The sequence below is a fragment of the Pelodiscus sinensis genome, chromosome 9 (assembly GCF_049634645.1).
Source record: "Pelodiscus sinensis isolate JC-2024 chromosome 9, ASM4963464v1, whole genome shotgun sequence".
NCBI classification, from domain to species: Eukaryota; Metazoa; Chordata; order Testudines; family Trionychidae; genus Pelodiscus; species Pelodiscus sinensis.
In genome coordinates, this window is record NC_134719.1 from 2,150,013 (window position 1) to 2,174,356 (window position 24,344).

At 45.2% G+C, this 24,344-nt stretch overlaps 1 protein-coding gene across 7 annotated transcripts in view; it reads left to right on the top strand.

Moving 5' to 3' along the window:
• MAST2 (microtubule associated serine/threonine kinase 2) overlaps positions 1-24,344 on the top strand; it is a 309,029-nt gene that overhangs the window by 40,077 nt on the left and 244,608 nt on the right. The window contains exon 2 of one of the 7 annotated variants that reach the window (XM_075935895.1): positions 349-433. The exons of 5 other annotated variants lie outside the window; for them this stretch is intronic. In XM_075935895.1, coding sequence (XP_075792010.1) covers positions 401-433 — 33 coding nt within the window. In that variant the 5' untranslated portion in view covers positions 349-400. Of the gene's footprint in view, positions 1-348; positions 434-24,344 lie in introns of those variants that run through there. One more of the 7 variants, XM_075935894.1, reaches the window with a different exon arrangement.

Genomic DNA, 24,344 nt, shown 5'->3' on the forward strand with positions numbered 1-24,344 from the left:
TTGACAAAATGTTTAGTTCTGCAGCCCTTTTAGAGAGATTTTAAAAGATTGTGGCTTACCACAACCGAATATACTCCCCATCCCCAACTCATGACAATGAGTTTAGGAGGGACACTAGAGTTTGAATGGTTTTGTGACTTTATTCAACTGCATATAATTTGTTTAATTACATTAGCAGATCTAATTCAGATTTTTAGAATTGTAATTTTTTAAAAAAGTATTTTTTGTGTTTGGACAAATGGTCCGAATGGTCCTGTTTTGAACTGCATGATAGCACAGTCTTGGATTGAATCTCTGATAGTGCTGGATATAAGGCATTTTCCAAGCTTAAACTATTTCTGTGTTTAGTTATCACATAAATCATTGCTGAAAACCCAGACTCAGAGACATAATAAAGTGAATGGAAGCAACACTTTCACTGCTTCATCTCCTGGTAAGTTAAATTTGAAAACTTGGGCTTCGTTGTGTGATCACTAAACAGTTCTAAAAGATGTTCATAAAGTGAGATAGTTAACACTGGAATAGAGTGAGCTATTACTGACAATGAGCTTTGAATACAATCAGTATCTGGATATTTGTATACGACTCCAAGAAAAAATAATGAAAATTGGAATACAATTCAGACAAATGAGTTAATATTTGGTCTTCAATAGTGTTTTGATCACTTTTAATTCCATTCTTTTTAAATGTCCCATAACATGGGATCCTCGTAATTTCCTTTTCCATGTGACCTCTTTAAAGGCAAACCTTCCTGAACCCACCAGTTACCTTTCATATCAATCTATTTGATTTTTACCTTGAAGATTTAACTTTAGTGTATTCAGTGGGACAAATATGTCCACCAGCTAAACTAATAGTCAGCCAGCGTGCATTGTACATGTAATGTGCAAGATATGTTTTCTCAAAGAAGAAAATTCTCATTTTGTATAACAATTCAAAGATGTGTTGTAACACTTTACCACATGCCAATCTCCTTTGTGAAACAAGTTGAGTGTGAGCAGAGCCCATCTCTTTGCACAGAATACTAATATACCATGTATTCACTGCTGGGATTTTATAAAATTAACCAGTTACAGTACTTAAGCTTGCAACCTCTTTTATTTCAAAGCTTGGTGATGAATCATGTAGTGTGTCTAAATTGAAGCTTATACCACTTCATGCAGCAACCTCACTCTTCAGTCATGGCTGCTGCTCCAAATGCACATTCACGTGCACAGCCCAGTTGGAGACATTCACCCACTATGAATTTATGGAGGATTTTGACTATTTTTCTTAACAGTTATTGAGGTTGGGCTTTCTTGGCAAAATAAAAGTTTTTCAGCTACTGTGCCTGCTTGAGCAAGTCTTACGTAACATAGAAGCTGAGCCATGTTGGCTTTGTCTATAGATTTATCAAGCTGCAGTGCAAAACATGGACTCTTCTTAACATGTTTTATCGACTAGCTGGGGACATTTTCTTCAAGATTATCCATGCATTGATAGATTATATTTAATGTAGGACTGATTTCCCCTGTCTCTCCCCCCCCCCCCCCATGGCATGGATGCTTATTCCTCATCATATTTCTATCTGCTGGTGGTAATAGAAGAATTTCACCAATGTTGTACACTTGTTTACGCTATGCAATTCCCATGACTTTTAAGGCTTTTTGAGGAATAGTTGCTCTTTAGACGTAACTTTGGTTTTGTTGCTTCAGTTGTTCTTTGTGGGCTCTTGTTTACAAATTCTGGCTGTTTGGTTTCTAAAGGTCTTAGTAGTTTCTTGGACCTCATACTTTAATTTCCTAACCTTTGAAAACAAATAATTCGTTATCGCTATAGACTTTTGGCAGTAATAGCAAGACCTGAAAAATCCAATCATAAGACGGAAGTGTCATATTATCTACTTTTCTTTTTAATATTGTTAAAATCACTATTGTCTTCTGCTGAGACTAGCTTACGTGTTAGTTTAACAGTTGGAAAAAATTGTTCCACAATAAACATAAGATGTGCATGTCTCTCCCTTAGTGTCCCTCCCTTATCTCCTAAGTACTGCTGCTTTGTGAACCCAAGGGAGCCATGGATCAGTTTGGGAAGCACTGTTTTATAGTCAAGTTTTTGACTAAAGCAATGGTGTTTATCTGCAATGCTGAAATTTTAATACTTGTCTCAATGCGTGCTGTAATTTTCAGGCACAGATACATATGGTCCTATTCTGTTTTCATTGATCTATAATCATGGTGTGCAACCAGTTCTGAACTGGTAGCCAACATAGTGAATTAGCCACACTCAACTGTCCAAGTAGCCACATTGTGGCTAGTGGCTAGCGTGTGTTAGACACCACAGTTCTATGATAACGTTGGGTTTAACTAAGGACAGAGATTCAGAGGAAAAGACACAACTCTGAATTTTCCTGCTTTGAAATCGGAACTTTTAAAATTACTTTAACAGTTGTAGGTATTCAATTTTATATTGAGTTCCAAAACAATGACTAATAGCTTGTGGGAAGATGAACACCTAATTAAACGCAACAAAATCTGGGACTTGCGAAGTACTTAGATGTTTGGAGCTGTTTTAGCATGCTTGTGGTATTGAAAGATGTTTTACAAATTACAATAGGAAAAAGCTCCTTGCCAGCAGAATTAATCACTTTTGAAAAATTGCTCTGAAAAATACAGGCAGTCCCCGACTTACGCGGATCCGACTTATGTCGGATCCGCACTTACGAACGGAGCTTTCTCGCCCCGGAAGTCGGGGCGAGAAAGCCCCGTTCGTAAGCTGCTCCGGTGCCCCTGGTCTGCTGGAGACCGTCTCCAGCAGACCAGGGGCACCGGGCGGGTTCCCGCGCTTCTGAGGCTTTGCCAGAGCAAAGCCTCAGAAGCGCGGGAACTGCCGCTGCTGCCGCTCCAGTCTGGGTGCCTGTGGTCTGCTGGGGACGGTCCCCAGCAGACCACAGGCACCCGGACTGAAGCCGCAGCGCGGGGGGGGTCCCGCGCCTCTGAGGCTTTGCCAGAGCAAAGCCTCAGAGGCGCGGGAAACCGCCGCTGCTGCCGCTTTGACTGAAGCGGCAGCAGCGGCGGTTCCCCGCGCCTCTGAGGCTTTGCTCTGGCAAAGTCTCAGAGGCGCGGGACCCTCCGCGGCTGCGGCTTCAGTCCGGGTGCCTGTGGTCTGCTGGGGACCGTCCCCAGCAGACCACAGGCACCCAGACTGAAGCCGCAGCCGTGGCGGGGTCCCTCGCCTCTGAGGCTTTGCCAGAGCAAAGCCTCAGAGGCGCGGCACCCCGCTGCCGCTGCAGCTCTGCTCCCCGTGTCCCTGGTCTGCTGGGGGGGGGGGGCAGGTAGTGTGCTCCCCCCCCCCCCCAGCAGACCCGGCTTTTGTTTTGGACTCTGGGGCAGAGCAGCTGGGGTGCTGCCGATTGGTCCTGCAGCGCCCGTGGGCACTACTGGACCAACCCGGCAGCACCCCAGCTGCTCTGCCCCAGGTCCTGATTCAGCCGCTGCTGGTCAGTTTCAGCAGCGGCTGAATCAGGACGTCTGGGGCAGAGCAGATGGGGTGCTGCTGGGTTGGTCCAGTAGCACCCCAGCTGCTCTGCCCCAGGCGTCCCCAAGTCAACTTCTGCTGAAACTGACCAGCGCTGACTACAGGAAGCCCCAGGCAGAGTTGCTCTGCCCCGGGCTTCCTGGAATCAGCTGCTGATCAGTTTCAGCAGCAGCTGACTTGGGGACGCCTGGGGTTCTTAAGTTGATTCTGTATGTAAGTCAGAACTGGCGGTCAGTTTCAGCAGTGTCTGAATCTGGACGCCAGTTCCGACTTACATACAGATTCAACTTAAGAACAAACCTACAGTCCCTATCTTGTACGTAACCCGGGGACTGCCTGTATGCATAAATAGAGTGGTATAATGTTGATTTCAATATTAGGGATGTTAGAGATTGTGTAATAGAATAGTTGAGTTAACTGCATGAAATCTTAGTGATTACATGACTATTTGATAGTTCCCGCGGGTGGGGCTGGCAGCCAGTGCGCTCCCGACCCCACTCCTGGGAAGCCCCCTGCCTCTTTGGGCTGCTGCCTCTCTATCAGAGGCATTAGCGCAGGGTGGCAGGCGGGAGCCGGTCCGTCGGGGAGACAGTTTAAAAACCAGCTCCCCACACGGACCGGATGCCTGCCACCCTGTGATGCAGCCTTTGTCCACAGTCACTCCACAGCAGCAGCCTCCGTCGGTGGGGAACTCTGCCCATGATAGAGGCAGAAGCGTGGGAGAGGATGGGTAGCTGGCACCGCATAGCTGGTGCTGGGAGGAATGGACTTTTAATCAGGCTCCCCCCAGCACTGGCTCCTGCCTCTCCCTCCCCCCCGCTGCCTCTGTAGCAGAGAGAGGGGGTACAGACGGGTCCACGGAGCCAGCATGCATGGGGACACTGTTTAAAAGCCAGTTCTTAGTGCGTGTCGGCTCCAGCCTGCCCCCCTCTCACTCTATGGAGCTGCCTCTCTATCAGACTCAGCAGCGTGGAGATGGAGGGGGCGGGCAGATTCAATGCTTGTGGGGAGCCTTCTTAAAGCCAGCTCCTCACAAGCACTGGCTCCGGCTCCCCCACCCCTTGCTGCCTCTGATACAGAGGCAGCAAGGGGGTGTGCGTGTAGTCAACTAGATTAACTAATAAGCCTAGGCTTATGGGGTAATCATGCAGTCAACTACCTGTTAACATCCCTAATTAATGTATCTGTTGATTCTCTGAGCTTGAGCTTTTGTAGTGGGTATGTATGCCATTTTATGGTTGTTGATTCTATATTTCCGTAAAATAGTGCAGGAAGAGAAAATAGCCATTTAGTACCAAAAAGGTTGGAGTATTGAAAACAAGCAGTAGAGATGATTGTACCTGAATAGATTTTTGTGTGGTGTGTTTTTTTTGTTTTTTTTTTTGTGTTTTTTTTTTTTTTGCTCCTACTCATTTAACAGTCTGGACTTGGTTTTCCTCTGGTGATTGATTTTGCTAGATGTAGTGAGAGGGCCTCCAAAAAAAAGTTTTTTTCCACTGCCTTACCAGTTGCACCACTTCTACAGGCTGGCTTCTGTTACGTGTTGGATTTTGAACAGATTCGTGATAACATAGCAGAAACAAACTCCCAGAGACTGGACTTCAGTTTTTTTAAACAAATAATGAGGCTGACAACTAAGTTACTTATAAATATTAGCTCTGAAACATCTGGGAGTGTTCTTCATTATCAACATTCCCATTTACAGGTAAGGGAAAATCTTCCTGTATTTATATATGTGGCAATTTGGATCCATGGGCTCCAAGCAGCAGAGCCTGTTGGATTGTTCATCCAGGAATTCTTCATCTGTGCAGACTGACTCCTCAGTGCCTTCCTCTAGGAGGGAGCCCAGCATTGGCAGATGTCAATCAAGCATTTTGCACCTTTCAGATGGTCGGAAGGTCAGTCAGGTGGTGATCTCACTCCACTGTCCTGCTGAAACCCTGTAATCCCCCCTCTACCCATAAGGTAGCTATGGCCTGACTAGCGTGACCATGAGTTCTGCTGGTGGGGAGTACCCTGAAGCTTTTTATAGTATTGGCAATTGCTAGACGGCTTTGCCGTCTAGCTTTGATAGTTATGGAAAACTTGACCTTTCGGATAAGTTTTCTGACCATAAATCTGAGTGAGTATGGGTGAGTTTTATGTACTGCTTCCAGCCATGGTGTCCAACATGCTATCTACTAACCATGTGTGGCTATTTGGCTGGTTAAGTGTGGTTAGTTCACTATAGCATTAGCTACTGTAGTGACGACTGCTTCAGAACTGGTTGGACACTGCTGACTTACAGGTTCTCAGTTAGCATTACGAGTTTAGGAAAAGGACTTAAGTGCTGGCCCAGTCAATAAAGACCCGTGTTCCATAGGGTGGTTGGAGAATAATGCATAAAATTTTATGTAAAACATTGGTTTGCTTTCATCTGAATACATTGTACAGCACTGTGGTCACTCATTCCAAAGAGGATATTGCACAATTAAACTGGATTAGCCAGTGAGACTGAATATGGAAAAATTCTCAAGTGTGTGCAAACAAATTGAATTGTTGACTTTATGAAAGAGTCCAATGTAAGTGAAAGTGATCAAAGTATAGAAAATCAATAGCCAAGAGAAGATGGAGCATGAAATTGTCTTCAGTCTCGTCACAAGAACTAAGGGAAAATTCTTTCCAACAATGAGTTGTTAGATAGTGGAATTCATGAACACAGGATGTTGGTAAGACCTACAATCTTGACAAAATTCATTGATGTTCAGATAGAGAAGAATATGCAGAGTTTTAGATAGGACCCTACCAAATTCACGGTACATTTTGGTCAATTTCATTATCATAGAATTTTAAAAAAATGATTTCAGAATCTAAATCTGAAATTTCAGAATGTTGTAATTACCGGGTCCTGAAATACAAAGGCATGGGTGAGGGGACAAGCTTATTGTAGGGGACTTGTTGTATTGCCTCTCTTACTTCTGCTTTGCTGTTGACTGCAGTGCTTCTTTCAGAACTGGGTGGTTTAAGAGCAGCGGCTGGTAGCTGGGAATTCCAGTTCTGAAGACAGCAGCAGCACAGAAGTAAGGATGATATGATATGTTATTACTACCCATACTTGTAGATGCTTCTGGCGGTGCGGCTTTCAGAGCTGGGTGCCTGACCAGCAGCTGCCACTCTCTGGCTACCCAGCTCTAAAGATGTGAATGTAAATACTGGAATTCCCCCTACCATACATAACCTTGCAACATTCTCTGCAGTCCGCTTTTAGGTTGCGTCCATGTCTTAGAAATGTGGGTCTTCCCCATGAAATCAGTATAGTATAGGAGAAACGTACACAAGGACTAGATTTCACAGCCCATGTTGCATTTTTCATGGCCATGAATTTGGTAGGACCCTAATAGCTAATAAAAAAGTGGGAGGGAGTTTGGAATGAATATAAAATATGCTTCAGGCTTAAATTAATTTTTAAACAGTTAGAGGTTAGAATGAGACCTTCATGCGAGACAGTTGAGCCCATGTGCCCCTACTTAGGGTTTTTTTTTTCATTTTCTGAAATTGGCTGCTGTTGGAGATAAAGTTCTGAAATACCGGGTCTACCACTTTGCTTCCAAATTTCAAATAAGATGTCTTAGAATTCAGATGAAGCCCTTCAAGTATTGCATGCCTCTCCTCCTGGAAAAGAAATATCTGACAGTGAATGGTGCGTCAGGAGTAAACTGCAGCCTGGCCAAATGGTGACAGATATCTACCCCTCAGCATATCAGATACGCAGGTGGTGCCAGAATACGAACAGTAGATGAGCCCATCTTCTGGGTCAGCAAAAGGACGATGATCTGAGGAGGTGGAAAGAGGTCCGTCAGAAGAACCTCTGAAACCTGTTTTTTTTTCTACTATCTGTTCGCAAGTATAAAATGTATATGGCAAACTGAACCTTGTAGATGACTGCCAAACTCCAGAAAATCCACGAGGACCAATGATGGAAGTTCCAACCAAGCTTCATTTTCTAGGTTAAGCACTTGTGTTCATATGCAGTGCCACATACCACATGATCTGGATGATAGCCAGAGCCATAGTCTTGACTGCATCACAGGAACATGCCCCACCCACCCCCAGCCTGACCCTTCCAGGGTCCATGTGGAGGGCTGGGGCTGCTGATGGCCACAGCCTTCCCCTTCACCGGGCTCAGTGCGGTTTGAGCCCTGCTTCTCCTGACGGGCCAGGGGGGAAGGCAGGCTCGACCACTCCGGGTGGGCCAGGAGAAAACAGGGCCTGGCACAGGCCTGACTCTCTTCAGCAGCCACGTGGCGAGCCAGGCCTGGCTCGTAGTGCAGCCTGTCCATGCCCATGGGGGTTGGAGCTGGGCCTGGCTCATGGCGCAGCCTGTCCCCACTCACAGGGGTTAGGGTTAGGCCGCAGTGTAGGGTGGGGAGGGAGAGAAAGATCCCCGGGCTGGTGCAGCAGGGGGCGGGAGGGAGAAGGGGCTGGGGGAGGGGGCGGGGAGAAAGAAAGAACCCTGGCTGGTGGAAGGGAGAAGGGGCCCTGGCTGGCGGAGGTGGGGGGCTGGGGAGAAGAGAGAAAAGGGCCCTGGGCTGTTGTGGGGGAGGGCGGGAAGAGAGAAGGGGGGATCTGGGCTGGCACAGCTGAGGGAGGGAGGGAAAAGCGGGGGCCTGGGTTGGTATGGTGGCGGGGGGAGAAGAAAGAAGAGGGGGACCTGGGCTGGCGCAGCAGGGGAGGAAGAAGAGGCTCTTGCTGGCGGGGCAGGGAGAGGGAAAAGGGGCCTGGGCTGCTGTGGCTGCAGCCTGGCCCTCCCTGGTGAATGGGGGGAGAGCTAGGGTTGCCTACACCTGGCAAGTGTAGCAAATGGGGCACAGCCCCCTAGCATGTATACATAAGAAAATGACACTCAGTGGCAACTGGCAACTCTAGATTTCTCTTAATGCAGCTTTCTCTATCATATACTGGAGTGATGGATTCTAAACCTACTGAAAGAAGCCATAAAGATTAGGTAGCTACACTTTTTTTTTTCTAGTAACATCCAACATAGCAAACAGCTTAGGAATTTTCCTGATAAATCACACTTGCACTAAAAGGCATAGCGAGAGTCTTGCTGTGCAATGTTGATCCACATCTTCATCCACATTATTTTTCTCCCACTAAGCACTTTACCTTATGAGGTTTCTTGCATTCTTGCAGCTAGGCCCTGCATTTTCTTCTTGCACTGCTTACACTTGACACATTTTCCTTTTTTACACAGGAAATACATTTCTTCAAAATATTCCCAGATGGGGACTCTTTTACATCCGGAAGCCATGGCAGTTTTTCTATGGCAAAAGTTCAGGGGAATATAGGAAGCTGTGTGCGTGCTGAACAAGGTCTTCCCTTTTTCTGTTGGCTCCACTCCACTCTTCCTTTCTATGCTGCCTCCATCCTTTCCTATATATTGTGTCTTTTTTTTTTAGACCATGTCTTAACTAACTCTGCTATGCTCGGCCCAGGTCCACTACCACAGAAGAACAAAAACAATCCTATCTAGCCTGTGTGTATCTTTGCACATGTTAGTCTGCTGAGGAACGGAATCAAAGACTCAGAACTTTCAAGAAGAGGAGCTGTTAGGTTGGACAGACTAAGGCCATTAATTCATTTTTGAGACTGTAAAAGTAGGTACAGCATGTTAGTGCTGAGATTTAATTGCAACTGTTATTTTTAAATGAGAAATTTAGTATTTTATTGATTAAAAAAAAATCAGAAATGATTTTTTGACCTTTTTTACAAATTGATTTTTATCCACCCTGCACACAACATTGTGTTGTGTATCAATATAGTTAATTACTCAATATAGCACACAAAAATGGTGTTTGAGTGTTATTGCTATTGCTCTGTTACAGCAGAAGCAGAACTTCTTTTATTACAGAATGGCATATTCCAGAATTGTATTAATTCTTCATTACTGAATAAATGTGGCGGTGAATATCTGTGAAAACTTCAGGGGTTTCTTCTATGTTCAATCTAAACCAGCAGTTAAATAACTTGTACCTATGTCTCTGTTACCACTTGAGTCTTTGATGCAGTGATGCCATCTGCTGGTGGAGATTTGTCATTTTTTTTAAACTCCAATTTCAAGATGTGGCAAATTGCTTCAAAGAGTGTTCAGAAGCCTTGGAGAAAGCTAATATGAGATTTTATAGCCCTTTAGTGTTTTAGCATTGTGATCATGCCATGGTGCCCTAGCTTCTCTTCGAAAGATATGGTGAGGAGCTAATGTTTTAAAATACTGCATTATGTCTTGCACTATTTTACTGCCTCTTGTGGTTCTTGCCTTAACATTTAGGATGGTGGAAAACATTGAAGGAAACAAATATTTTCTGTTTGGATAGATTATCTCTTAACGTGAGGGAGACTGGTGCCATTTAGTGTTTTTATGGAAACAGAACAGTCCTTTGTATTTTGCTTAAATCCTAGGTAACTTCGAGCAATTGTTGCCGCTCTACTGGGCACTGTTTATTATAGAAGGAGGCATTTGTATTTGGTGTATGTACACTTATTTGTATTCATAAGTGGGACATACAGCCGTTGAACAGAAATTTGCTTAGCTATGGTAGATAACTTTATTTTAAGTTAGTTCATGTTTGAGGTGGTGGTTGTTACAGGAGGCATCAACTAAATGTGTTTAGTCAAAGAATCTTTCAGTGTGATTGGTATCTCATATTGGGTCATCACTACTTTCCTTTAGTTAAAAAGAAATTTTGAATAGCTGTGATTTTGATTGTAGAGGTTGAACTGTGGATATATATCTTATAAATATTTCTGAAAGTTTGTTTGTCCTGAAAGATCTCCGAAACGGTAAGAGCTAGAAACACCAATTTTGCACAAATACTACTGATTTCCTAACTTGAATAACTGGATTGGTTAGATCTCGAAATCGGTTCCCCCAGAACCCCAATTGGACCCATTGATAAATTATCTTTTAGTAGCGCCTGATCATAGGCATTTGGTGGACTCTTCTGTTAAGCGTGTTACACAAACTGCAGCTACGAGATCCTAGAGGATAAGGCATGTAGGCACTTGCAGCACCATCAAGGGAAAGCCCATGAGGGAGAGGCGGCAGTGGGACAGAAAATCATCAACCTCCCCTATACTAGGGCACCAGCTGGTCTCCAGTCCAGACCCAAATGTGGCTGATGCTGGCGGGGTGTAGCCTTGCTAATTGTGGCTGGTAGAAGCCTCCAGCTGTCACAGCCTCTCAACATCTTCACACAGCCGGGCTCCGACTGAACCCCTTCTGGAAATTAAAGTTGCTTCCCTCCCCTCACACCCAAACAAGCCATCCCATCACTCGCCCTCCTTTGGGCTGCATGCATTCTCCTGCCTGGGCTGTGTATCATCAGCAAGTACCACAAGTATTGTGCACGTTGCAGGATTCAGCTCACAGTACAAAGAGGAGGTGGGTAGGAGCAAGGTTTTGAGCACCGTGGAGCCTGAGGAGGACATGGTACATTCAGAGCAGCCTATTCTCATTAGAACAGGTATGTTCAGGTGCTGCATGTTCTGATCATCTAGATATCACTAATTGCACCTGGTTTGAAGGTGTTTCGCTTTTGTCTGATCAATGCAACTGGTCCAGCTGCCGCTAGGAAGTCCATTCACGTTGCCCCATGGAGGCACTCAGGGAGTGACTACTTGGGGAGCAGTGATTTGCTGCTGCTGCAGAGCCCAGGAGACATCCCTTCCATTTCTCAGGGCTTCTGGCAAGGAGGCTGCAGGCATTGGCTTGCACAGAGTCTTTAAGGGAAGATGGGCCTTCCTGATTTGTGGGGATTGAGAAAAGAGACCCTATGGGATTTGTCGTTTTGTAAGCACATCACTAGCTATGTTAATTTCTTTAAAGGATTTCTAATACAATATGCTGTGTTAATGTAATTGACATAGTTCATTCATCACACCTTTTACTATATTTTCCCCGGGCGACGCCAGGTATTTCTGCTAGTATATAATATTAGTGTTAAAAAGGAAAATGATGGTACAAAACTTATGCCACATATCAATGAATTTGATTTATTTCTGTGTAAAGTTATGGAAGTTGCACATTGAAATAATCAGATGAGAAGTAATCAGATGAGAAGAAGATTGAAGTATTTGAGTATAGAGTTCAGAGTACTTGGGTAGGGTAACATAAATAACATGCAGTCTCAGTTCATGCACACTTAAGACTAGTTTTAAGTCATTTATTGTAAACTTTGTAGCAGGAGTGTAAATCTGAAAGATTGGGGTGAAGTCTTGGCGAATGAATTTTGTGGGAGCATGCCAAGTGTAAGGGCTGGATGGCATGGAAGAAGACACAGAGTTGTTCATATGAAGAGGAGAAGAAAGAACCCCTTGGCAGAGAATGTGGTGAGAAAAGGTCAAGCATGCACATGAGATTGAGTGATGGAAGGCCTCAAAATTTAAGATAGAATTTTGAATTTACTATACAGAACAATGGAGAATAAGGAGAGGGCTTCATAGGGGGAGTGGATTACGCAGTCATAAAATACTGCAGATACTTGAAAATTATATTATTTGAAGTTATCTTGAGCAAATTATAGGTCTACATTTTTAACACATGCAGAGATTTACCTTATGCTGTCAAGGTCCTAATTCCTCTCTGGTAGAAGTTTTGCTATATATCAAGAATGTTGTTATGCAGTATTTGAGGAAAACTGCTTGCATAACTTTAAAAAGGTAAAAAATGCTCTTTAGTCCTTTCCTGTAGGAGTATATTTAATAGGTTTTAAAAGATAATGCTGCACATAGCTATTTCTATTATGATATTTACAGGGAACATAAATATGCACCATGGCAGAGTACCCCCAGTGTGTGGCAGCACTGGGTAGTGTATTTTTCCATTTTAACTAGCAAATGGCACTGAAAATAAATTACATTTATCTGTATATATCTGTGTCTATACTTTTGAGAAATAATTATGTGGTAGTTATTTAACATTTAGTTTTGGTACAAAAATATATGTTTTGAAAGATGTAATTTGAACAGAGCTCTTACTAGCATCTTACTTTGGTAAAATGGAAATGCTAAAATCTTTTTTCAAATTTAATTCCCATTTCTGAGTGTTGATCTATAAGCTAAAAGGAGATTTCTGTGTCCAAAAGAAAATTCAAATGCTCTTCTATGCATCCCAAGGATTGTCAACTTAGGTTTAGATGAGCAAATGTAAATTCTTGGAACTCGCCTTATATTTGTTAGACATCTAAGCTGTCAGTTTGAATGATTGCAGCTCTCATTATCCTCAGATGCTGTGTTGTTGTGTGTCTAAAAGCTTCTTGAATCGATTTTGGCATACAGGCTCAGTTTTCTTTCTGACAGCAGCACTATTATAGCTGTTGAAAAAGAAACTGCTGTAGTAGGCATGGCAAATTTTAGCTTTTGGAAGATTTTTCTTTTGGGCTTAAAGTAGTATGAGTAATTATTCAGACTTTGTGTAGAGTGTGAAATGTTGCTGGAGTGGATGCTGTGTTTTTACAGTGAGTTTGCCACAGGAGTTTTATGGACTCTCTTGATCCAACTGTGTTTTTTGTTACCTTACTTACCTTGGTGCTCTTTGTCATGTTTCTTTACAAGCTTGAGAAGTGTGGTCAAAATCTTGTTGTGGTGGTCAGAGAATTCATAAGTATTTCTGTTAAGAGCGAGGCCATGTAATGTTAAGTTCACCTCTTCTTACTACGGGTTGGACCCCCCTGGTCTGGCATCCTCGGGTCCTGAGCTGTCCCGGACCAGGGAGATCAGTGCTCCTCTGCTGGCTGCCCCGCTCCAGACCCCTCTCCTTGGGGCTGCCATCCCTGTTGCTGGCCCTGCTAACACTGGCCCCATGTGGCTCCCCACTCTTTTTGCCCGCCCACTGCTCCAGGTTCTCCTGGGGTTCCTGATGGGGACTGCTTGGCTGCAGCTAGCCCCGCTGCTGCAGGGTGTTCCCCAAGCTGGAGCTACTTGGCTGCTGCTGGCCCTGCTGCTGCTGGACATTCCCCAGCCGGGGGCGCCCTGCCACACGGCCCTGCTGGTAGGATCACCCCGCTGTTGCTGGAGGTTCCGTGGGTTCCCTGGTGAGGGCTGCCCACCCCTGACAGCCCTGCTTCATCCAGGGGATTCCCCAGTGGAGTCTGCCTGTTCACCCTGGCCCTGCTGCCACTGGGGAATTTCAGGAGTTCCTGGACAGGGCCACCTGGGCCCGTTAATGCTGGGGGTTTCCCAGCCAAAGTGGGGGCTCCCCAGATGCTGCCTGGTCCAGCCGGGGCTTCCCAGCCCCTGTGTTGGCTCAGCTGGCTCTGGTGCTCTTTGATACATCAACATCCGTGGTCCTGCTGGATTTGAGTCCCAGATCTGAGAGGTTCAACCTGTGTTTTGCATTTTGGCATGGTGGTCTCTATTTCTGATGCTTACTGTTACTCTTTCTGAGCAGATGGCCTTTTCTTCTAATAGTGAAGTAGTCTGGTTATATTTGTTTCAGATTACTAGAGTTCAAATAACACCAGATGTTTTGCTCTTTATAATGTGTCCCCTCTCTTTTTTTTGCATATAGGTGTGGCAGAAACCAAATAGCTGCTTCACTAGAAAATGGTAATTTAATACTGCATCAGTGTTTTGATTGTCAACCCTCTAGGCTCTGGGGGGTAGGGCCCCCCCTCGGCTCCGGCGTGCAAGGGGAATATGAGAGTGTCTTTCTCCTTTTCTCTATTGATTGTCAACCTGTCTGTTTGTCAACCCCTTACTATTGTCAACCACTCTGTATTTCACGTGTATTTTTCTCACATTGGGGGGGTCCTGAGCCTCAGAGGCTAGATCAGGCAAGCCCTGGGCTGCATCTGGCCCCTGGGACTGAGGTTCCCCACCCCTGTTCTAAAGTCTTGTTAAAGGGGTAAGCCTAGTCTCATAATTAAGTCGTCATAACAGTTAGCTTGAGTGAGCACGTGAGATACGGCACTTGAGCTAGTGTAGCTCCAGTGACAGGAACTACACTTCAAAGCAAAACTGTAGTTAGTGATTTGTTTAGCAGCATGGGTTAGCTGTTGATAAATAGTTGCAGCTGAAGCTGTTGTGTCCTCTCTGCATGACTAGCTTGAATGTTAGCATCACTCAAGTTTTATACCCTTCTTGTGCATGCACTCCTGGCCAACTTGTTGAGTTTCAAACACAACTTACCTTGGGCTAGAGACTCTTGTGTGTGGATGGCAGTTGAGGTAGGGGTAGCACTTGAGTCATAACTGCCATAGAGAATGTGAGGGAGATACCCATATCCAGACTGTTCTTTTTAGGTGATCGATCGGAGGAACTATGCCAGACTGAGGTGCCAGTGGAGGTGGTTTTTGAACAAATGAATAATTTAAACATCAGTAAGTCTTCAGGACCAGATGGTATTCACCCAGGCGTTTTGAAGGAACTCAAATAGGAGATTGCAGAACTACTAACTATGTTATGGAACCTGTTACTTAAATCAGCCTCCATACTGGATGACTGGAGGGTAGCTAATGCTAACCCCAATTGTAGAAAAAGGAGATGCTGGCATTTACAGACCAGTAAGCCTAACTTCTACAGTTTGCCTGGTACTGAAGCTATAGTAAAGAAAAAAATTTAGACACTTAGATGTATATGATGTGTTGAGGAAGAGGCAACATGACTTTGGAGAGGCAATGATTTCCCTTCTACTATAGTTCTTAAACTGTTTCAGTAAACATGTTGACAAGAGTGAGCCTTTGTATATAGCATACACAGACTTTCAGAAAGCCTTTGATAAGGTCTCTTATCAAAGACTCTTAGGAAAACTAAGCTGTCTTGGGTTAGGAGTGCAGGTTCTCAAAGGATCAGTAAATGGTTAAATTATAGGAAACCAAGAGTGGTAATAAATGGTCAATTTTCACAATGGAGAGTAATACATATCAGTGTCGTCCCCCCCCCCCCCCTTCCCCTCCGCCAGTCTGTATTGGACCTGTGCTGTTCAACATATTTCCCCCCTTTTCCAGATAATTTATGAACAATGAAGTGGCAGAGTTTGCAGATGATGCAAAATGACTCAAAATAATTAAATACAAAGCTGATGGCAGAGTGATAAAGGGGTGACAAAATAGCTGATACTTTGCATTTATTAATGTTGAATTAATGCACACTGGAAAATAATCCACATTATTTCTACTCTCTCCTTCCATTCCTGAGTCTGCCTACATCTAATTTTGAACACCAGACACACAAACTTTTTCATTCTTGTTTGCCCCCCCGAAGGCATGAAACCAATCTTTCAGACACTATGTTGCTTTGGCTTGTGCACTCCATACAGTTTGCAGCCCAGTGTTGGGTGTAAAAATAGACCTAAAGTTTATTTACAAGGAAAACCACAGATTCAAAGACCAAATAGTAAGAGGAAACAAACATAGACAGGCTACACAGAAAATAAATATGCAACCTCAGGCTTTTATACTTTGAAATGTAATAATCCCTTTTCTAATACAAGTGACTTATTGCTTTTGAATTGTTTTCCAGTGTACTCCCTAACCATAGAGGGGATCCAGTGTATCATCGAGTTTCCCACCTGGGTGTTCTCCCTCAGTTGCTGGGTGCTTTTCAGTACAAGCCTTTTCCACGTCTAAGAGTTTGCAGTTTTTTTCGTCACTATAGATGTTCAAAGTGAAGAAAACTTTCATTTGCTAGTTTTCCAAGGCTGAGCTTTTCTTTTGTTTAAAGCTTTCCGTGTTTCACCATTAACTTTCGTAGTCTCTCATTTGTCTTTTCCTGAGTGGTAGAATGCTAGATGCTTGGGGCAAGTCTCCTCTCGTTGGGAAGGCAGCCCTTCCCTGCCTGACAGCTTGCTGCTCTGCTGTGAGGTGGAGCTGAGTGTTAGAGCACAGTCTGCATACCTATCTCCTAATGACCTTCAATTTCAGAACATCATTACAAGGTTTCATAAAAGACCTCACTTGACACATTTTCATGATAACATTTGTGTACAATCAGTTGATTCAACTGCTTATTCCTTGTGGTTCAAACTAGGGATGTAATAGTGTAGTTGATTAACCAATAAGCAGAAGTGTATTGGTTAATGCTATAGACTACGCGGATGTTTCCTCCCCCAGACCCTTGCCAGTATATTTTTTAGCAGGCTGGCCTGCAGCCCGGCTTAGTTGTGGCTTGTTCTGGTTCCAGGACCTACCCCCCCCCCCATGTGGCTCTGCATTTAAAGTGTATTAGGAGCTGGGGCCGGCATCCCAGCTCATCTTGGCTGATGCTGGATTCAGGACCTACCCCCCCCCCCAGTGCAGCTCTGCATTTAAATTGTATTAGTAGCCAGGAAGGCAGGCAGCCTGGCTTAGTCCTGGCTCGCACCAGGTCTGGGAGCTCACATCCCCCTCCTTCCCCCCGACCTGGCTGGCTGCCACCGCACACAGCTTTGTCTGTATCAGAAGCAGCAGCATGGGGCAACAGTCAGCTGGTCCACAAGGGGAGCTGGTTTTTAAACTAGCTCCCCTCAAGGACCAGCTTCCACCTGCCACCCCACACTGTTGTCTCTGAAACAAGAGACAGCAGGGTGAAGTGGCAGGGGGCTCCTTGGGAGTGGGGCTGGAGCGTACTGGCTGCCGTCCCCACCCCGGGGACTATAGAATAGTCGAGTAACCAATAAGAATTCATGAAGTTCATCGACTATTCAATTAACTGATATTTTACATTCCTAGTTCAAACCCCTGTTCTCCCTCTGGGATATCTGCACTTTGGTGCCCCATTGGATAACCCACGTCTCCCAGAGTGATAGATAGGTCGATAGGAGAATTTTTAGAGTAAGTGGTCAAAGATTTCTGTTAAAAAAACAAAACCAAACCCTAAGAATCTTTGTCAACCTAATGCTTATAGTAGAGTATAGGTTGACTTAACTACGTTGCACAGGTCATGATGTTTTTCACAGTCCTGCACAGTGTAGCAAGGTTGATCTAATTTTTAGGTGTATTCTAAGCTTTAAATTTAGCACCTGCAGTTCTGCCCTTTGGTAGTTATGAACACTCCTATGTAGAGTGACGATACAACTTTTTTAAAACATTAAAAAAAAACCTGGTAACAAGAGAAAACTTTATAGAGTCTAAGAACAAGGGTTTACAATAAAAAAAAAAGTGTATATGCAAGCCTATTTACTCAACCCCCTGCTGTTAGGCAGGTATGACCAAATTCTGCAGAGCCTGTTTCTGCGCTGGCCTCGGTTCCATGACTAGCCACTGACAACGGACTCCTGTGTCTATAATATGTAGGATTTTTTTTTAGCTGTTTGATGTCTTTCAATCTTAAACTCCTAGCCTTGGCAAATTAGTCTTCTAAACGTTATTGGAATCAAGAAAGTGAAGCTCTTTCCAATTAATACTGTCTTAATGCCACCGAAGTGCTTTATTCAGAGGTATCTGTCACCCTGTTTTGTTTTCTGCTTGTTCTTCCCGACAGCCCTGTTTGCCTCCATATGGTCAGACAACATTTCTTACAGCAATTGGACATTTATTGTACATAGCATTCATAAATTAATTCAGAGCAGCCCTGTATCTTCACAGCTGTAGTCCAGTGAGAGCCATGCTACCTTAATTCAGCCCTCTGGTACATCCATCCTACACAGAGAATGAAGCAGAGATCCTATAGAGAAAACTAGTATGTGATCTTGTAATTAACAGCTGTATCATCATGGATCTGTCCAAAGGGGCAGATTAAGGATGTATTGACAAGCATAAATCTGATGTTTCCTAGCATTCAAGTTGTTGTTTGCTACCAACATTCATTTTAATGTAGAATTATACCCATAGTTTCCTAACTTCTTAAAAAAGATAAGAACAAAATCATATTATGTAAAACTCTAATGCCCCAGGTGTGTATTACCTTCAGCACAGACTTCTACTGTCATTTGAATTATACAATGAATTACATTATCTGGCTATTGGTGCCATGTACTGGGTGTGGAGAGATTTGGAGATTTGTGAAAAGCCTGGCTTTTTATTCTCCTTTTTTCTGGAAGTTGGGTGGCTCCCACTATGAGATGGGCTGCCTGGGGTCATGTGCTGGTTTCAGCTGAGGTGTATTCTCTTTTCCCCTCACTTCTACAGGAAGCCCGGTGATTCTAACGGACCCGGGGCTCCGACTGTCACTGCTATACAATCGCCACCTGAGTGCCACGTGGCTGCTCTGAGCAGATCCTAAGGGCTGTGTGTGTGTAGGGTGCACCTCATTCGGGGTGGCACTCGGGGGGAGGGAGGCAGTGTGGTGTTTTTACCTCCCAGGCCTTGCCCCTTCTGGGAGTGCAGAGCTGCTCCCACCCCACCTTGCCTAGTGGCCCGGCATGACTGTTGGCTCCCAATTCAGCCTCTGTTGCTGCTTTGCAAAATCATCGGCCTCATTCTTTATAGTGTTCATCCATATTCAGTTTTTTGGTGTGCTGCTAAAATTTTTATGAGGAATGCAAGCCATGGCATGGAAATTGTAACTTGCTCAAACCTGAATGGAGTTTAGTGGGACAAGCCATGCAAAAGATCTCACAGGAACTGTTGCAATAAATAGACCCTCACTTTGCCCAGTGCTACTCATTGACAAAGGATCGTTTTATGTGGGTAACAGATACCTGAAAGTTTCCAAGTTACAGTGCTTAGGATTTTTAAAAGCAATTTTGTTCAAACATATATTTATTTATTCTAACAGTCGTAGGTATTTTTCCTTGTTTGAAATTGTGACCGTGTCTGGTGAGTGCCACATTCAGAATGTAATGATGATAAAAACAGGGCAAACACACCCTAAAGTGGTGGTTATTCTAACATTGGAGTTCCTCAAGTAAATAACAAAAGTGAGCTGTATAACCACACTGGTTTACAAAAAAACATAGGGACAGCCATACTGCGTCAGACTAAAGGGCCATCCAGCCCAGTATCTGTCTTCCGACAGGGGCCAATGCCAGGTGCCCCAGAGGGAATGAAGAGAACAGGGAATCTTCAAGTGATCCCTCCCCTGTCATCCATTTCCAGACAAACATAGGCTAGGGATACCATTCCTACCCATCCTGGCTAATAAGTACCCTCCATGAATGTATCTAGTTCTTTTTTGAACCCTGTTAAAGTCCTTGTCTTCACAACATCCTCTGGCAAGGAGTTCCACAGGTTAACTGTGTGCTGCATGAAGAAATACTTCCTTTTGTTGTTTTAAACCTGCTACCTATTAATTTCATTTGGTGACCCCTAGTTCTTAAGTTATGGGAACAAGTAAATAACTTTTCCTTTTTCCACACCAGTCATGATTTTATAGACCTCTAGCATATCCCCCCTTAGTCTCCCCTTTTCTAAGCTGAAAAGTCCCAGTCTTTTTAATCTCTTCATATGGGTCCTGTTCCAAACCCCTAATTATTTTTGTTGCCCTTTTTGGAACCTTTTTCCAAAGCCAATATATCTCTTTTTGAGATGAGGTGACTAATCTGTATTAGGGATGTTAGATGTCGGGTAATTGAGTACCTCATGAATTCTTAGTGGTTACTCGACGATTCTGTAGTCCTTGGGGCAGCAAGAGTATTCTGGTCCCATTCCTGGGGAGCCCCCGTCACCGTGTGCTGCTGCCACTCTATCAGCATGAGTTGCCAGGCAGGAGCTGGTCTGCGAGCAGAGCCAGTTTAAAAACCAGCTTCCCACACAGGCCAGCTGCCTGCTGCCCCGCATTGCTGCCTCTGAGACAGAAGCAGCTGTGTGAGGTTGGCAGGGGTTTTGAGCTCCCCGCGGACAGAGGCTGCTCCATCTTCCACGGGCTGCTGCTGGGAGCCAGTCTCTATTTAAGGCGAGCCTGGGCCCATTGTGGGCAGGGGATGCTTTGCAGCAGCCTCCCCTGCCCTCCCGCTGTTGCCTCTGATGGCAGTGTGGTGGGGGAGGTGGCACCATGGAACTGGCTCCTGCTCTCCACCCTTGCTGCCTCTGATACAACTCCGTGCTCCCAAAAGGGGTGGGGCTGGGAGCTAGCCTCCCTCTGGCAGCTCTTCAGTGCAGTCTGAAGCTGCTCTTTGGGGCTCTGGCAGTGATTTAAAGGGTCCGGGGTTTTTGCAGCCTCATTAACAGTGGCCAGGTGCTGGGCCCTGGGGCAGTTGCCCGCTTTGCCTCCCCATAGCGGCAGACCTGGCCACGTATACATTATAAACTTTGGTTGATGCAAGTTACATTGGCATAAAGCCACTGCAGCTAGTGTGTTGCTTGTGCGTGTGCACGCTTGGCTCCTTGTGTCAATGCTGCGTGTGCTTACAAGGAGTGCTTTTGTGTCCATGCCCCATGGATGGGTATTCCAGTGTTAAACCTGCCACAGTCCGGCATACTGTCTTTTGGGAAGTTTTGGCAATTCATGGTGGGGCAGAAACGAGTCGTGCAGGGATGATTAGGACCAGCCAGTCAGTGTCCAGGTGTAGAACTCTCTCCATCCCATAATGTCCTCACTAAACCACCATTTTTGCACATTTTTAAAAAACTTGTGCAAAACCTGGTTCGCTGTGCTCACTGTTTGCCATCTCTGCCAGAGGCATGGAGCCTGCACAGCTCTGCACTATTGTCATAACGAGTGGAGCAAGCACAGGATGCGTAACTGAACCAGCAGGGAACATGAGGATCTCTCAGGATAGATGGCTACGGGACAGAGTGAGAACCAGTTGAAGACGGTTGTTGGCATTCATGGAGCAGCTGCAGATAGTGGAGCACCACTTCCGTGCCTGAGAAATGAGCACTGCCTAGTGGGATTGCTTCATAATGTAGGTTTGGAATGATGAGCTGCGGCCACAGATTAAGCTCATCACAGCCCCCCAAACCCAGGGATATCGGAATCAGAGCTGCATTGGTGTTGGAGAAGCAAGTGGTGAATGACTGGAATCTTGCAATGCTGAATTGCTGCTGGACAGTAGAAAATAATTTTGGAGCTGCTGTGGGGGCCATTGTCATGCATATGTTCAGGGCAGCTAGTTGTCTCTTGCTGTGTGGGACTGTGACTTTCAGCAAATGTGCAGGATATAGTGAATTGATTTGCAGCAGTGGGGTTACTGAGTGGCAGTGGGGCAATCGGGAGTCTGCATGGAGACCATTTTGGCCCTGTCCGTCTTGTTGCAGAATATGTCAACACAAAGGGCTACTTTGCTGTGGTTAGGCAAGTTTCTGGGCTCATTGGGTAATCTTCACTGACATCAGTGTTTGGCCGATCAGGGAAGGTGCATGTTTTTCACTCTTTAAGAACACAAGACTGTTTAGAAAGCTACAAGCAGGGATTTTCTTGATTGGTGAGTTACCAGTAGGGATATAAAATCCCATTTAATTAGTTAACTGGTTAAACATAAAGTTTAACCAGTTAACCAATTAAGCAGAGGCGTGCCCCCCCCCTCCCCCACCATAGGCAGGCGCTGCTCCAGCCAAGATAGTGTCCCTGCTCACAGCATTCCTAGGCTGGGCCCACAGAGGACAGGGACTGCTCCTGTGGGGCTGGAGTGACCCCTCCCTTCCCCCACCCATGGTGGGTCCCATGGGGCCGGCACAGCCCCCTGCCTGCAGTTAAGCATTAACCATTCACATCTGTAGCCCACACCAGTTAACCATTGCCATCTGTAGCTACCAGTGGCATTGTTGAAATGCTGGTAGTGATGCTGAAGAGACCTATGTTGTTACTTGCTCCTTTGACTTATGAAGCTATACACTGGCCGCCTTGGTAGCACAAGGAGGGGTTCTGCAGATGCTGAATGACATTTGAAATAGCTTTTGGTAGACAGATGCTGGCATTGCTTACTCAAAAGATTGGATGTCACTGGTTATAACTGCCAGTGGTTATAACTGCCTGCTGTGTCCTGCATAATATTTGTAGAACAAAGGAGGAAACATGGAAGTTGAGCAGAGAACTGGGGTGGAGTTTGAACAGCCAGACAAAAGGGCCATTAGAAGAGCTCAATGCAGAATTATATGGCTCAGGGAGGCTAAGGTAATGTGATGTGATATACTGTGCTCTGCCTGATCCTGCTGTTTAGGAATTGTATGGTGCTGTGTGTACATCTGTGAATAAAACAGCGCATCTATTTTTGTGGTACTTGTTGAACATTTATGATTAAATGTTTGTCACTGATGACATTATTTAAGCACCATCAATGACTGTTGCTTGGAGCATCTAGTCATGGAACCCACAAAGGGAGAGGCAGTTCTTGATGTAGTCAGAATTGTAGCACAGGATCTAGTCCAAGAGAAGAATGTGGCTGAAATGCTTGATAATAGTGACCATAACATATGGGGGAGGAGGGAATACCTAGGGAGCCCACCACAGTCTCATTTAATTTCAGCAAGGGAAACTACACATACATGAGGAAATTGTACAGAAATTAAGGAGTGTAGTAACAGGAGTGAAATGTCTGGAAGCCGCATGGAAACCTCTCAAAACACCATAATAGAGGCTCAAATTAAAAATATTTTGAGAGACTAAAAGAATACCACCATGGTTATGCATGTGATAAGTAGAAGAAACTGCCAGAGACAAAAAGGCATTTAAAAAAAATTGGAAGTAAAATCCTATGGAGGAAAATAGAAGCATTAACTCTGGCAAATCAAATGTAAAAGTATATATACTTGGGGGGGGGGGGAAGAAACCCCCAAAAAACAAATAACTCAAATTAAGCAATGTTTTAAAAGTACATCAGAAGTAGGAAGCCTTCTAAACCATCAGTGGGGTCACTGGATGATGCTAAAGGAGATCTCAAGAAATAAAATACTGTTGTAGAGTAGCTAAATGAAATCTTTGCATCAGTCTTCACTGCAGAGGATGAGAAGGAGGTTCTATATCAGAGTCATTCATTTTAGGTGACAAATCTGAGGAACTGTCCCAGGTTAAGGTGTCCCTAAGATGTGGTTTTGGTCTAAAATGATAAATAGTTCATAGGTCACCAGGACCACATGGTAGTTACCCAAGAGCTCTGATGAAGGCATGCAAATATGGAACTGCAGAACTACTAACTGTGGCATGTAACTTATTACTTAAATCAACTTCTGTAGCAAATCCCTGGAGGATAACTGATGTGAAACCAATTGTAAAGTGCTTCAGACATGATCCTGTCAATTTTAGGCCAGTAAACCTAACATCAGTATCAAGAGTTGTTGGAGACAACATCCCTTTTGTAAAGGGAAATCATATACAGGCAGTCCCCCGGTTACGTACAAGATAGGGACTGTAGGTTTGTTCTTCAGTTGAATCTGTATGTAAGTCGGAACTGGCGTCAGCCGCTGCTGAAACTGATCAGTTTCAACCGCGGCTGAATCTGGAGGCCAGTTCTGACTTACATACAGATTCAACTTAAGAAACCCAGGCATCCCCAAGTCAGCTGCTGCTGAAACTGATCAGTGGCTGATTCCAGGAAGGCTGGGGCAGAGCAACTCTGCCTCGGGCTTCCTGTAGCCAGCCGGTGGTCAGTTTCAGCTGCGGCTGACTTGGGGATGCCTGGGGCAGAGCAGCTGGGGTGCTGCTGGGTTGCTCCAGTAGCGCGGCTCCTCCCCGTCTGGTCTGCAGGGAGATGGGGAGCAAAGCCTTGGAGCACGCCCGCAGCGGGACAGCCTGGGCGCACCCGGTCTGTCCCGCTGTGGGCGTGTTCCGCGGCTTTGCTCCTGTCCCCCTGATCTGCTGGGGGGGGTCCAGCAAAGCCGCTGGACCCCCCCCCAGCAGACCAGGGACACCAGAGCAAAGCCGCCGCCTGGGCGGCTTTGCTCCTGTCCCCGTGGTCTGCTGGGGGGGTCCAGCAAAGCCGCTGGACCCCCCCAGCAGACCAGGGAGACCGGGAGAAGCTTTTCTCGCCCCGGAGGACACGGGTGGCGACCCGCCGC